Source organism: Dermacentor silvarum, chromosome 3 (genome assembly GCF_013339745.2).
Source record: "Dermacentor silvarum isolate Dsil-2018 chromosome 3, BIME_Dsil_1.4, whole genome shotgun sequence".
Taxonomy (NCBI): Eukaryota; Metazoa; Arthropoda; class Arachnida; order Ixodida; family Ixodidae; genus Dermacentor; species Dermacentor silvarum.
The window spans coordinates 133598417-133614565 of NC_051156.1; the positions used below are offsets into that span (position 1 = coordinate 133598417).

Consider the following 16149-nt stretch of genomic DNA (forward strand, 5'->3'; position numbering starts at 1 on the left):
TTTTACGAGCGGTGTAAAACTTAGACGGCTAGCTGCGCTGGCATAATTACAACTACAACTGAGGTCAAATTTTGCGAATATAAGGGGAACAATACGCCAAGTTGATTTGCGACGGTAAATGCATGTTGATCAAAAGAGCTTCAAGAAGTGTAACCAATTGTTCGAAAGTATAACGCTGCTGCTAGGTTTCCCAATGTCCCAAGATAACTCTGGGTTTCAGATATACTGTACTTTGAAGGTATTGGCAGATTTTAAGTGCAATGTGTCGGGTAGCTTTAACGTTTCTGGCTTATTTAGAAGAAATACCAATTATTATTCAGCCCTCATAATTTATTTATTTTTACATTTCCTGCATGATATACTAGGTTCCGCTGGCGTCCTCACTGAACTAAAGGAGGCATCTTCGTTTTGTTTGGTGACTGTAAAGACAAGTTAATAGGTGATGCGTAGGTGATGTTCAGAGAAGATTGGTAATTGGGCCTTTCGCAATAAATTACGTATGCAAGCACTCTGGAATGTTATGAGCGTGTCTAAAACGTGGGGGAGGATTGAGCCCGCTGCCGTAGCAGGGCTATAAAACCCAGCAAGACCAAATTTAGCGAAAATTGGTGGAATGCTATGGAAACTGTCTTTGCGAAGTTAAATGTGGCTGGATCATACACAGCCTTTGTAAATAGATTCTTATTCAAGTGTTAAAGCGTGTGTTATGGCAGCTATCAGCTGTGCTTCCTAGTGTCCCGACATCGATGTAGGTTACAGCAGGTTTATATTTTCTTGAAAGGGGAGCGGGGACATGGTAACTGCAATGTGCGACAAAATTTTTTACGTTCCTGATCCAGATAGCGTTGCAAATAATTATTGAGCCGTCGTTGTTATGGACCTATTTTAAGGCGTCATAAGATGTGCAGACTTGGTTTCAGCGATGTCCTCGGTGAACTAAGCAAGACATTTTGTTTATATTTGGCGAAAATAAAGGGCGCGTTATGGACAATATGTAGGTCAAGTATAAAGACAGACGACTAATTATGATATTTGCCGTAAATTACGCATGCAAGCGATCCCGAGCTTTATGAATGCGTTTTGCGAACGAACGATTTGTCCCGTTGCTCTGGCAGAGCTGTGAACTCAACAGATATCAAATCTAGTGGAAATTGAGTTAGGAGGGCGAGGCGGAGGGAGGACACCGTGGTAAATGATATGGCGAAGTAACATGTGTGTTGATGAATTACTGGCTCTTATGAAATTCCCAACATAAAGTGCTCCAAAATATTACATGCGAGCAAAGTTTCAAATGGTACAGTCATAGATGGTCAACTTTTTAATGTAAGCGATATAATTACCAGAAATTGAAAGTTTTATTGCAACTGTTCGAAAGAAACAGCTTCGCTATAAATCCGGTTGTTGCACACATCTGCTGTAACTTTTTTCTAGTGAATATTGCAAGTAATTTATGTAGATTGTACTTCGTTGCGTAGTAGTAGTAGTAGTAGTAGTAGTAGTAGTAGTAGTAGTAGTAGTAGTAGTAGTAGTAGTAGTAAAACTTTATTATATTCAGAAACCGGACAGGCTCCTACCCCAGTCCACAGAGGGGGTAGGGGGTTAAAGACAAAGTTTGTCCAGCAGGGTGGTGCCCCTATTCCAAGGCCCCACTAGCACGGGCCATCCGCTCAGCTCGTTGGATCAGTCGTAGCTGATCTTCCAGGGACGGGCTAGACAGCAGCGCCTCCCATTCGTTCCACGTGCCGTTTGTTTCGTGTTCTTCTCCGTGTTCTGCACACTCCCACGTGATGTGAAAGAGTGTTGGTGTTGCTCCACACCACGGGCATATGTCTCTGTATGCCGTGGGGTAGATCAGGTGGAGTGTGTGCAAATTTATGTAGGTGTTCGTCTGTAATCTTCGCAACACGGTTGCCTCCGCAGTGCTGAGTTTACCGTACGGGGGTGGATAGATCTTTCTATTTTCTCTGAAGTATTTCAGAATTGTTGCAAAGGAAGGGTCTAGGGGTGGTGTAGGGTCCTCTATTGCAGAGTCTGGGGCGGCACGGTGATTTGTAAAGCCTCGAGCCGCCTCGTCCGCATGCAGGTTCCCGGTGACACCCTCGTGTCCCGGTGCCCAGGTCACCGTTTGGATGTATTGAACCGTGGGGTCCCATCCAGTCCCGACAAGTATTCGGAGCGCCTGTGCTCCAACTTTGCTCCTTAGATAGTTTCGTTGCGTAGAACCTAGACAATACTATTACCTCAACGAGCGATGCATTTATGCTGCAGACTATAATTCCAGGTGCAATTGTTTGTTGAATTGTTATGAGTGTTTGTAGCAAATGTACATTTTTTATGTGCGCTGTAGTGCTGCTACTGCGCGGGACCCGAGACCTCTGTAAGACACTCAATATATAATAATATATATATATATATATATATATATATATATAGAGAGAGAGAGAGAGAGAGGGGGGGAGCGAGAAGGAGAGAGGTCAGATTTCTTGCGGTTTGCCGGCCACTCGAGAAATAGTTGGTACGCCACTGGCTGCTGTTTTGGCGAATAGCTTATACATATACTTTAAGCAATGAATCAATTACGTGCCCGATGTTGGGATACAACCTCAGTCCTACACCACAACAGCGCAGCGCCATGCTGTAACCATTGGGTCACAATCGCTCCCATACTTCTACCGTGTCAGCACTAACTACCTCTTTGAGCTCACAGCGTGTGCCACATTTCGTAGGTAAGATGTGCGAAAGCACAGGCGCTCCCACTTGCTCAGATGCGAATGGCCTGTGGATGGTGTGATTTGCGCGAGGACTTTTGGTATCACCTTACACTGGCAATGAAATAACGCAAGAACTAACACAGGTTTCAGCACAGGCACGCTTGTTTGTTGATTCTAGCAAGATGCTTTGGATCTACAGCAACTTTTTTTTCATCAAACAATTGCGCTCACCCATTCTATTTTTCTAATGCCATAAACTCTTAGTCATTGTTGGTTTACATGTCTAACTTTTCTGTTTTTGATTTTTTTCTGTGCACCAGGATCTAGATCTCAGTGTTTGTTCCTGAGCTCATTAAACCAAATAAGTGATTGATTGAATAAATAATTGATTGGATTATTTATATTATTATATCATGGCTGTGACCTTCCAATGGTTGGCTCTCTCTGTCTCTTGGCTGTGGCGAATATGAATATGAACCTCCAAATCTGCCTATCAGTTTCTTTATTGCTCTTGCGCATTCACACGCGAAGTACGGTCTGCCCGGAATTGCATCATCACCTCCAATCTTCCTATCCTTTTCCTCCCTCATGAACTGAACCTAGTTGAGTATGCCGCGCCGGTGGCTGTCCAGTTAATCGATTTATTGCGTTAGCATTGGGAGTGCGACAGTGAGAAAAAGTGTATGCGTGGGAAGTGTGGAAAGCTGGTTACATGACACAGTTAGAGAGGGGACGGGATAACTTAATCGAGAGTGTGAGTGTATATATATACAGGGTCACGGTGTAAGAAGATAGGTGTTCCGACAGGCGCGCCCGCGCTGGGGCGAGAGAGCGGCCACTTCGTGTGACCGGAAGCGAGCGCCGCCGCTAGGGGCAGCACGGGTTCAGGAGGCCTAGGGTGCCTCGATGCCAGCGCCGCCGTTCAGGGTGGTGCCATCCTTTGACCGCCCCCGCGCCGCCGCTTTCTCGCTGCGACGCCATCTTGAATCACAGCGAGCGGTTGCGATTGCTTGGTGCCGGTGCTTAGTTCGACACACAGTGCGCGCGGATGCTCCGCTGACGCTTCTACTTGCTGGACAGTGTTCAGCCGCATGAATGACAAGCATGTCAAGTGCATCGAGTCGACATGACGGGATGTTGTGTTCCCAAGTGCACCGGATCGACGCGTAAAGGGCTTCGTTGTTTACGCTTCTCCCGGGACCCAGAGCGAAGGAAGAGATGGGAAGCCCAAGTAAAGCGGTATCACTGGAAGGCAACGGATAGCTCCTACATTTGCGAGGCAAGTGTCAAGAAGGTTTAGACTATCGCACCGTGTTTTTCATTTAAATAAGAAGGTATTCTCTGATCCTCGCTCACGTACCTACGTTCGCTCACGAACTAAGCACTGCACCGGTGCTGTCTGAGTAGCCTATGGTTTGCGAGCGCGCGTCGCACAGGCTTTTGCCGTTTTGATCGGCGCAGTCTATGCGAGTAGTACCCTTATTTTAAGGACTGACGCAAATGCTTCGCCCCGAAATAGTCTTACATTAGCTACAAATGGTCATGTAAACCACATATTTTATTTTTTCACGGGAGGCACACATCGTGTGTCTTATTTCTTGTTTTTTTTCAGTTTCTTTTTTCGCTACTGGTTATTTTGACTAAAGAACGCAGTGCTTCTTCTGGGGAGAGCGGCTGTTGTGTACGTGGTAAGCGAAGCATTGTGATTTTCCCTGATTTCTCAGCAGATACCTTGCGGATCTCAGGTTGTTACGTTATATAGCTTATTTTTTAGACGAATATATTTGTAGCGTGGTGCTTGTAAGCCGATGGTCATTCGTGCTCATTCCCGATCGTAGTGGGTACTGTGACGGTCTTTAAATACCTGTGCACGGTATGCCCAGGTGTAGTAGAGTTAAGGGGCATCATGGGACCAAAATGTTTCGGCGCTTTCTGGCATGGTGTCTGTTGTAGCCTGTGCATTTCTTCGAAACGTGTGAAGCGAGGTAATAGATCATTACTTCTGCGAAAATTTATTTTTAAGCACTGTAATGGGTTCTCTGTATTTACAAGGCAACTTTTCATATCAATAATCACTTTCGTTCTTTTACTTGTACTTAGAAACACTTTGAAGAGGACCAGTACGAGGTAAATCGATAGGATGGGCGCCGTCTGTTAAAGTCAACAGCCCTACATCATCATGGACTATATTTTCGAAGTGAAAAACATTGCTAATCTGTATTTGACTGTCTTAGTTTCATTTACGGTTTTTGTACGCGATATCTATGCCGTGTTGTTTATTTTTTCAATGTAGTTATCAGTGTTCTAATGGTTATTTATAAAATGTTCTGTACTCGCCATCGATGTGTTTGGCTGATGCGACGTATTCGATGGTAGCTGATGTATTCTGGCTGGATATCTTGATTAATATTACACGCGGTTGCGTTTTCTTGTTTGTATTCTTGTTTTCGATTTATATTGTGTGTAATAACGTTGATGTACTCACTTGAACCCCACCCCCCATGTAATGAATAAATTTTAAAAAAACTCTCCCTATCCCGAATTGTGTGTGTCGAGCCTACCTTGCGAATTTTTTATCTCGTCTTTCAACATAACATTCAGGCGCCACACAGTACATATAATTTTTCATGTACATATTCTTTCATGATTGACTGTACTAGACATTACTAATTACTAAGTAAATGTATTTTGTGCATCGTTTGGTTTCTTGTGTGTACTACGCAAGATTGACACAGACAAATTACTTTACACTTTTCTCTACAGCACTAACTAAAGCTTATTTTCACATCGCAGTTATTTTTACACCAGCTTAATCCTGTCAGCACACAGTTTTGTGGGCAAAAAACGCAAAATTGCGCCTAGATATTGTCAAATAATTGCAACGAACGCGAAGAGCACGCACAACGCAAGGGAATCTAACCGCCGTGCGTGAGTGGCAGGCTACGGTAAAGGAGGCGTGACGTGTAAGCCAAAATACAACAGTGAAAAAGAATATTCCACACACAGGGGGTCGCAAACCTTATATACCAAGCATCGAAGCGCAAAAAAGTGCGTATTTCAAACATACACACGGCATATTAAATTTGATTGAATTAGGCAACTTGGGGCATGCTCCCGGCGCCATACATTTACGTCTTCGACCTTTGACGAGTTAACCGCTATTGGTTATAAAGATGTGCAGATGCGATACCGATAAAAAATGCTCATCAAGGCAAAGCACTTGGAAGTGCGCCGCGAGTAACACTATTTATGAACGCAAGCGTAGCCGAGTCTGAGCTCGTGTGATTCAATATGGCGGCGCCAGCGGGGTTGTCTCCACCCTGAACGGCGGCGCTGGGCATCGAGGCACCCTAAGGAGGCCTTGGAGAAGCGACACAACAGTGGATAATTTACGACCTCCGTCAGCATTTAAACACCCATACCCAAAGATGTGCAATTTTTCGTTATTTAGACACCAAATCCTGAGCAGGTAGAAGGTTTCATGCCACTTACAGTGAAAATACCGTCATTTCGAACACGAGAGAGACGCGTCGTCTGCTCGAGCAGACGGCGCGCTGCGCTCACCGCTGCTCGCCGCGTCGGAGTCAATCGGAATGTCGGCAGAAATATAAAGGGACGTTCCTCCAACCAAGAAGAGTCGTTTTAAGCACCCGAACGACATATATTCATCGAAATAAAGCACTTCTGCCTCGCGTCGCCATAAAAGCGCCAGCAAAGCGAGCGAAAAAGTGGCCCCCAGAACAGGTGCTGCCCCTTGCGGCGGCGGCGTGTGTAGAGTCACACTAATTAAGTGGCCGCGCCTCGCGCCGCCGTCGAATCACCTTCCTTTTTTACACCGTGTACAGGGTGTTCCAACTATCCTGCATCAAGATTTAAAAATATGCAAATGACACATAGCTGGACAGAATCAAGGTAATGTTGTTTGCCGTCGCTTGGACATACTTAGATTATTTCTTGCATTCCGCGTAATTACATAATTAGTCTTAAATAATAATTGAACTTCTGATATATTTTAATTAGTTGAAAAATGTCAATAAGAAAATTGTAGAGCAACATGAAAAACTTCAGACACAGTTTTTTGTTGCTCAATACGTGCTACATAAAAATGTTTTCCGAGCGTGAAAGAAGCCCGCGAATACTGGCAAAATTGTCGCGCGACTGGCCGCTCGAGGCACACCTTACTTCAACGTGTCTCGGAAACTCGACATTTCGCAAATTCTAGTACTGAACGCGGAGGAATGAATGAATAAAACATTTATTGAAAAATTATATGTTGCGTTAGTTATTGTTGGGGAAGGTCTGGTGGGTCCCTATTCCAGGACTCTATTGGACAGGGATGCCATCCGCGCCAACGTTTATAGATACTTTTTTGAAAAAGTATCTATAAACGTTGATCCGCGCCCACTCCACGAGATTCCACTGGTAAACTAGAGCAGGGCTGGACAAAGGCTCCTCCCACCCCTCCCACGTCGGCCGCTTAATTTGCGCTTTGCTGCTGTTATCTTGGCAGGACCAAATCATGTGATACAGGCCAGCGCAGTCGGCACCGAATTCACATGCAGCGTTAAAATGTGCGGAATTATTTTTTGGCCAGCACGGCTGGGCCGCCTTAAGAAACAGTTTGGAGCCTGCGCAGACGAGTCTCTTCTGCTTTAATAGGTTCCTTAACGGGATGCGGTAGAGTTCGTCTGCGCAGTGTCTATATATATATATATATATATATATATATATATATATATTGCAGTATATCTGCGTGTGTTTTAATCGGCGTTGATAACTGAATGCCGCGAGCTGAGGGGTCGGTAGACAGAGCTCGGGGAACGAATGTTTGGGCCGAGTGGTGTGCCAACTCGCTTCCGGCTACCTCCTGATGACCCGGCCCACATAAACGCGCTCGAAGAGAGCGCACATGATGCCACGCCATATTGGCACGCCCACTCTTTGCACGCGCCGCAGATTACCTCACAAACAGGGCGTGCGGGTTGCGTATGGGCTCAGCCGCGCTGACAGCCATGCTAATCCATGGCCGCGCTAACAACCTGCCGCCCTCCACTTTCTGGGGTAGTTATGTCTGTCTACTAGAACTAACCCTGGGAGTAGTGTTTAGAGGACGCCACCAATCACGGCCATGACAGTGGATGTAGAAAATCGTACCTGCCACAGGCATCACGTACAGTGTGTGAATGTTTTGGGTAAAGGCTACTCAGTAAACGTGAATAAAGCAGTAAACCATGCTATACTTGAAGGCATCGAAGCTGCCGGATTCGAGACCCTTGCTACGTAACAAACGAGAAGAAAGGAAAGCGTACAGCCCGATTTTTATTAGTGAAGTCATAAGAAGTCAAAAATCCATGATATTAATGGCAAAAATAGGGAAAATTATATATAGTTACTAACTAAATTAAAGAAATTATAAATAAATCTAAAGGAAAGTGGTATATGAACTACTCGCAAGATGGCTGCCTTGGTCGCACCACCTTAATAAAAATTTGTGCGTTCGTGCTTCACCTTGTCTGTCTTGTCGCTCCTAAGCTACCCTTTTTTAATGGATTAGGAGCGCCTCTAGCCGTTCCGCGCAATTGTTACAACGCTGGAAACTAGGTGGAAGAAGGAGAGCACAAACTTGTATCGGAAGACAAACGACGCTAGGGGCTTCCCTGCTCTGCCTGTCTTTTCTGCATAAGCTGTAAATAGATTTCACTGTTTCTTTAATCCTTGTGCGACATTTTGGGGGAGCTGCGGGGTACACCTAATGCAAGACGGAGCTCCCAAGCGGACGTATATATAGCCTAGCCGTCACCACCATGCCGACTGACAAAAAGACCGCAACAACGGCAACAACGATGGTGACCACAATGCCAACCGTCATATTGGCTCAGCCCCGCGACCCCGGCACCTTTACGGGTACCGATAACCTGGACGTCGAAAACTGGCTCCGGATGTACCAGCGTGTCCGCGAAAACAACAGGTGGGATCAGACCCTTATGTTAGCCAATGTGATCTTCTACTTCAAAGGCACGGCCGGAGTCTGGTTTTCAGTTGGGAGCAGTTGAAGAAAAGCTTTGCGACCTTTTTGGAAGGACACTTGGACGAGAACGAGCCGCGAAGAAGGAACTTCGTACTCGCGCCCCGACGTAAATCGAGTCATACATGACGTATATTGAGGACGTACTTGCCCTTTGCCGCGAGGTGGGCGAGCCAATGCCCGAACATGAAAAGGTCAATCATGTGCTGAAGGGCATAGCCGACGATGCCTTTAACCTTCTCGTGTACGAGAACTTCACCAGCATCGTCGACATCATAAGTGATTGCAAGCGTTTCGAAGAAGCTAAAGGCCGTCGAATTGTCCATCAGTATACCCGTCTTCCAAATACAGCCGCTACATCACCGTGCGACGACCATTCCGCACCACAGCTGACCACGTCCGTGAGCACTGTGCGCACCGTTCGCTGAGAGATAGAGGCTGCATCGCCGGTTAGCTCCCAGACGTATGCCCCTAATGATTTTTGACCGGCGGTTTTCCTCATCCAGTCCGTTATTCGCGAAGAGCTGGCGAACCTTGGTGTTCCCTCCGTTTGCTCCATCAACCGATCCACCCGCCGTGGTTGCTCAGTGGCTATGGTGTTGGGCTGCTGAGCACGAGGTCGCGTGATCGAATCCCGGCCACGGCGGCCGCATTTCGATGGGGGCGGAAAGCGAAAACACCCGTGTACTTAGATTTAGGTGCACGTTAAAGAACCCCAGGTGGTCCAAATTTCCGGAGTCCCCCACTACGGCGTGCCTCATAATCAGAACTGGTTTTTGGCACGTAAAACCCCATAATTTAATCAACCGATCCGACGCCTTTGCTACTGTCCTGGCTCCGCGGAACCAGTACTCCTCAAGGCCCTATCATAACCCAAAGGAATGGCGAACACCAGATGACAGGCCTGTTTATTTCGAATGCCGATGTTTTGGTCGTATTTTCCGTCACTGCCACAAAATCTGGATACCCTCATATCGATCTGCGTTCCAACCATACCGTCACTCAAGAGGCAGTCGCCCGCCACCGGAATGACCTAAAAAGCCATACCACCCTACTGAGGCTTAGCCACCTACACGGCAGAGTCATTCGCCTTCTCCGCGATGCCCCCTGCCTCACCCAGCTTCTCTTCGCCGTTCTCTGTCGCCCATGCACCGGAACTCGTCGGAAAACTGACGGGCGCAGCTCCGAGGGGTGACACTGCAACATCTACACGGACTTAAATTCTTCTGCTGATCCTGCAGACGAATAGAAATTTACTTGAGGTGAATGATACCGGCGCGCACATCTCTGTCATGAGTGACCATCTTCGTAGATGCCTGACAAAAGTCATCATAGCTGCTGCGTCCTCTGTTGTGCGGGTCGCCGACGGCACAACGCAGGCTGTCATAGGTATGTGCGCTGCTCGTGTCAGGGCCACTGGCCGTCAAACATGTGTTCTTTTCACTGGTCTTAAAGAATGTCCCCGCGGTCACTGGAGACCATATCGGTATCCTTGCATGAGCGACAAGTGCTTCAAACGGAAGTCGAAAAGATGCTTTCTTAGGGAATAATTGAGCCGCCTTCAAGAGCGTGCCCCCCCCCCCCCCCCCCCCCCCCCCGCCGTCCCCTGTAGTTCTAGCTAAAACATTCATAGCCCTTCCTGTACTGTGGAGATGGAAGCCAGCGAAGCTGTGACTATGGTGGGTCTGCTATAGTGAATATTGTTATAGTAAATTTATATATTATCATTAAAGACTATATTGAGTGTCTTCGGCATCTTTGTCATAGAGCAAGGACACCGGCGTCTTGTTTTCGCCCGGTGCGATGGCCAAGTAGTGCGTTTGCTGCGCCAAGTCCACCCCATCGTCATAGACTATCGTATGAGCCACAGCGTTCATATGCCGTGGCACATTGCGCAGCATTAGGATCCTTAAGGATGTCGTTAAACGAGCCTCCGTCCCATAGCGAGTCCAAAAGGCAACTGCAGATAACAGCGCTAGAGAAATCTCTATGTAACGAGACAAAGGTGCACAACAATTGGTAGGACGTGCCTTCGCCGAGTATCGCGACACTTGTGAAAGAATCATCAGTGATGGCGAGGGGTATAACAACCGACCATCCATCATCCGTTCTGACACCTGTGCTAAGGCACAACTGGCGGGAAACCGCCACAAACATGTAGCCAAAACACGACGCACATGGAGCCGAAATTATTGCTCTACGTTTCATTTCGTTGTTCTACATGCCGTTGGATGACGTGCCGAGCACGAGTTGGTCACGGACTCCCTATGGGACGGATGTACCGTTGGATGCCGTGCTGAGCACGTGCTCGTGCTAGGCGCGGTATCCGACGGCACGAGCGCTAACTGAGGGGCGCCAACAAGCCAGCTGCGAAAGATGACGACGATGCTCGAGCCACTGCTGATGATGATAGTCTTTTTCTACACGCGGACACGATCTTGAGGAACCTAGCCCTTAACAGCTTCGCTCAAAAAACAAGGACAACGCCTGGCGTTTCTGTGTGGACTACCGGCACCTGAACAAGATAACTAAAAAATATGTTTACCCTCTCCCACGCATCGATGACGCGCTGGACGGTCATCACTGTGCGAAATACTTTTCTTTTATCAACCCTCTGTCGGGCTTCCAGCAGATTGCTGTGGACGACATGAATCAAGAGAGGACAGCCTTTGTAACACCGGATGGCCTATACCAGTTCAAAGTCATGGCTTTCGGCTTGTGTAATGCACCAGCCACGTTCGAACGCATAATGGACGCACTTCTACATGGACTCAAGTGGTCCATCTTTGTTAACTAGATGACGTCATCATTTTCGCTTCCACGCTTGTCACACACCTCGAGCGCCTTTCATTAGTTCTCTCTGTATTTCAAAATGCTGGCCTCCAGCTTAATTCGGCTAAGTCTCACTTCGGTCACTGCCAAATCACTATCCTTGGCCATCTTGTTGACTCTTCCGGTGTGCACCCAGACCCCGATAAAGTTCTGGCTGTGCCGAATTGTCCCGCTCCGACGAGCGCCAAGGATGTACCGAGCTTTATGGGCCTGTGTTCTTATTTCAGCCGCTTTGTGCACAACTTTGCGGAAGTCGTCCGACCTCTGAATGTACCGAGCGACACTTTTTGCGCGTTGGCGTTGATCTTCTTGGAACATTCCTTATATCAAATGACGGAAATAACTAGATGGCTGTCGCTACAGACTATACTACCCGCTATGCCATGACAAGAGCCCTTCCCACCAGTTGCACTGCAGACGTCGCTGACTTCTTGCTTCACGACGTTATCTTACACCACGGCGCACCTCGTTAACATCTCACCGACCGTGGACGAAACTTTCTTACCAAAGTCATCGACGACTTACTTCGATCCTGTGCTACTAAACACAAGCTTATTACAGCCTACCATACTCAAACTGACGGTCTTAATGAACGCCTGAACCGGACAAGAACTGAAATGCTCGCGATGTGTGTTTCCTCCGATCATCCCTACTGGGACACTGCTCTACCATTTGTCACGTTTACGTACAATTCCTCGCGCCATGGCACAGCTGGCTATTCGTCCTTCTACCTTCTATACGGCCGTGATCCAACCTTGCCTTTCGATACTCTGCTTTCTACCGCACTCGACTCGCCGACAGAGTATGCTCGTGATGTCATTGCCAAATCGATCCAAGCACGCAGGATTGCCCGTCTTCGTCTCTTTGCTTCACAGACAAGTCAGAAGTGCCGTTACAATTAGCGTCACCACGACATTGAATACGAACCAGGTGCTCTTCTGCTGGTTTGGTCTCCATCTCGACGTGTCGGTCTTTCGGAGAAACTCCTCTCGCGATACTACGGCCCTTATCGCATCCTCCACCAGGTGAGGCCTTTCACATATGTAGTGTCTCCACTGGAGGCGGCCGTACCTTCACCTATATCTGACATCATCCACGTCAGCCGTCTCAAACCGTTCCTTTCTGGAACCAGTGAGTCGCACCAGTAAGGTGCTTCCTCCGACGGGGGTAATGTCACAGTCTGTAATCTAGAAAGAAGAGGACATGGTTGGTGGCCTGGGAGACGACGAAGAAGATTTTGGTTTTTCGCTTCTCTACGCAGCCATTAAAACCCATCTGTAAATGCTAGTACGCTTATTCTTTCGCGTAACACTATCTTAAACGCTACCAGTCTTCGTCCACTTAACACGCCGTAGGGCCATATGTTACAACGCTTGTTGTCAGAAGACAACGACGTTAGGGACTTGCCTGCTCTGGCGGTCTTTTGTACATAAGCTTTAAACATATTTTACATTCTTTAATTCTTGTGCCACAATATCTCGTCAGCTGATAGCTCCTGTCCCATGTTGTCTCCGCCGATAAATGTAATCTTACCTGTCACGATTGCTCGCGATCCTCTGTCAAGAGCGTCACTCGTTACAGCTGTTTAGAAACTTTCTTGTTATGCTACTTAAGTTTCATTTGAGGCCAATACCATATTACAGTATTCAGAGTGTGCATATAGTAGTTAGAGTGTATATAGTTAGTGTATATAGTTTGGAGTAGCACTAATTCGGACTAACATTTTTTTTTCTTTTACGCTGCCCAGGACCGTTCCCCGACGTACCCTTAGATGGTCTTTTCCCCACATGGATCAAGGCTGTCTCGCTTTCGTCCCATTATCTTTGGACCGATCAGACAACGTGGCTGTACGACGAGGCGGCTGTGAACGCCTTTTACCGTCTTACCCAGAACACTATTGTCATACCGACAGCCATCATTCAGCGTCCTTTGTATTACTACGAGGGTCCACTGGCTCTCAGCTACGGTGGCCTCGGAATGGTAAGCGCTTGGACATTATGTCGTTTGGTTGCACATAAGCCGCACTTGTACGAGACACTATATGCAGCCGACCAACGTCTTGAAGGATCCAATAAGAAACCACTTGCACATAAGTGGCGGCGTTCTTGCTAATTTATGGATGCACATTTCAATTGTACTCTATATTTGAGCTGACATGAATCAGGTCATTGCGCATCACATTTAGGCTGCAGTAAAGAAGTCAACGCTAATGTACTCTGTTCACTTTATCTGAGGAAATTTATTAACAGTTACCTGAATTAGGTGTCCACAAGAGAGTTTCCGGCATTTCCGAGTTTCAACGCGGCGCTTCCTAGCACGTGTTGGTTTGCGGTTTGTGGAAGTGGTGGGGTGCGTTTTCTCTACAGAAACGTTGCCTTTTTTTAAACCGCGGCTCCGAGGGCTATTGATACTACCCGGCCCTTAAGCTGGTATACGTCCGGCATAAGGGCTGGTCCCACCAGACTGCATTCCTCTCATCTCGCTTTAAGCGAAGCTTTCTTTATGACTCCTCGCCGACTTTCCAGGCTGTGGCTGCTGGATGGTTGCTGCTGCTGCTGTCTCACCGAAAACATCGCATGCAGGACAGCAGGTTACTACCCTTATAAGTGTCTAGGTTACTAGGCTTCCTTACTGCGAAGTTACTAAAAGATAAAACTGTTGATAGCTGCATATCCTTATTGAAGATATATATATATATACGCCATCAAGAAAAACGGTGCTTTAGTAAAAGAACAGTTCAGACATTTCTATGCCTACCTTTTATAACCATTGGGTCACAATCGCATCTATACTTTTGTTGTGTGAATGTATGTTGCCGTCATGAGATGATCGCCCCGTGTTGATGACTGCATGTACCCAAAGCTGGGCATTGGCCAAGGCCGCAGCATTTAAAGAAATAAGAGAACAAGGAATACCAGGAAATATACGAGTTATCGTAATGCGCTAAACGGGTGAGAGAGAGAGAGTACACGTGTGTGCTCCAGTTGTTTGTGCACCAATGAGGCATGAATTCAATGGCCAGATTTATTGCATTTTAATTACCAGCTTCGCGAAAGCATCGCTTCACACAAATTTCAAACTGTGCGTTCAAGCTGCATAATGTGTTTCGCATATCTTATCCTTTCTTACTAAATCTACAATACCATGCTTTGCTTTTTTTTTTTGCGCGTTATAGGTTAACCTTTTATTGCATGTTCACATTCGGGTGTGGAACCGCCATACCGTTCACACGCTCAAAAGCTCTTCGCTGTAAGTTTCTTCAAAAGGAAACTTAGAAAGTCGATGCGAATATACATTTATGGTGCTGCACCAGATGTCACTCGGAAGTCGCTCACACGTCCCATCGCATTAAATTGCAGTGAGGTCACGTTGAGAGAACCACTATAAGAAAGCCGAGTGTTTTAAAAACAAGTCTTTCTTGCATGGTAACAGTGGCCTGGAAGAATTTATGGGAGGAAAAAGGAAATTCAACTTGCGTGTAGAAATTGTGTGAAATGAACCGGTACTTTTTGTCGGCGTCCTGGCTTAGGCGAACGCTCCCCGTTGTGTGCCATCCATAACCTCCCCGAGGTTATGGATGGGCGGCAGTTCCTGGTGGTTCTTTTCTTGCTAGCGTAATCTATTTTGTATGATCTGGCGTCTTCTACCTTGGAAACGGTTCTGTTAGATGTAAAAAGTCGGTTTAAGTCGGCATGGCCAAAGTGTCTGCGGCCGGTGAGGTGGACCAAGCGCGTCGCGCGATGTGTTCGCGCCGATAAGATTATTTGTGTGTTTTTTTTAAAGAGAATGTTTGAGGACTGGGCCCTTATAGCAACATGCTCCCTGCATCTTTTATGCTATGGTTTAGCAGCAATGACTAGTTAGAAAACGTACGTGACAATCGTCACTGCGTGGGCATCCCTCTGCTACGGAATAAGTTCTGCTGTTCATTTTAATGCGATAGCATTATATGAACACTTCTGGGGAATTTTCAGCATTTGCGTCGCCGTGATGTTTCAGGTATATTTAGTTGTATGTATAATGTATTTCCATCCATGCCGTATGTGGCAGGCACATACTCTAATCTTCAACCACCAATGTCTTCTTGAAGGCATTGTCTTCCTGACTAAGGATTCCTCAAAAAGTTTGAGAATTGCAGCGCGCAAACAAACGTAATCAGAAGGTTTATTCTCAATCATGTGTTTTATCATAAATCTTTTCAGTTAAATAAAAAGTGCCAAACAGTATTAGTGCTCACAATCTGAAAGTAATATAATTTCACTGGTGCCGCACTTTTCAAGCACCAAAGTAGGTGCTCTGCGATGCCATTTCCGGCTCTACACTTTTTGAAAGTAGTAAGAAAACATTACCGATCTGTAGACGAGGCTCCCTTGAACATGTGAGCGAAATATTATACCACTGCATGCCGCAGGATATTTACAATCTCGTGTCAAGAACAGAAAAAAATATCTTCGTTCGCAATATATCTTCGTTCGCAATGTCGTCAGCAGCTACGTCGCAAGCAGAGTAGCAGCTATAGGGACCGAGGTTAGGACCACTATAACAATATGTGAGCCAGCGAGCGACCGAGCGACCGGCCTG

The 16149-nt window shown here is 46.7% G+C and overlaps 1 protein-coding gene across 1 annotated transcript in view; it reads left to right on the forward strand.

The window, feature by feature from the left end:
• LOC125944541 (neprilysin-1-like) overlaps positions 1–16149 on the forward strand; it is a 35776-nt gene that overhangs the window by 7438 nt on the left and 12189 nt on the right. The window contains exon 2 of the mRNA XM_049665039.1: positions 13316–13548. Within this exon, the coding sequence (XP_049520996.1) occupies positions 13316–13548 (233 nt within the window). The remainder of the gene's footprint in view (positions 1–13315; positions 13549–16149) is intronic.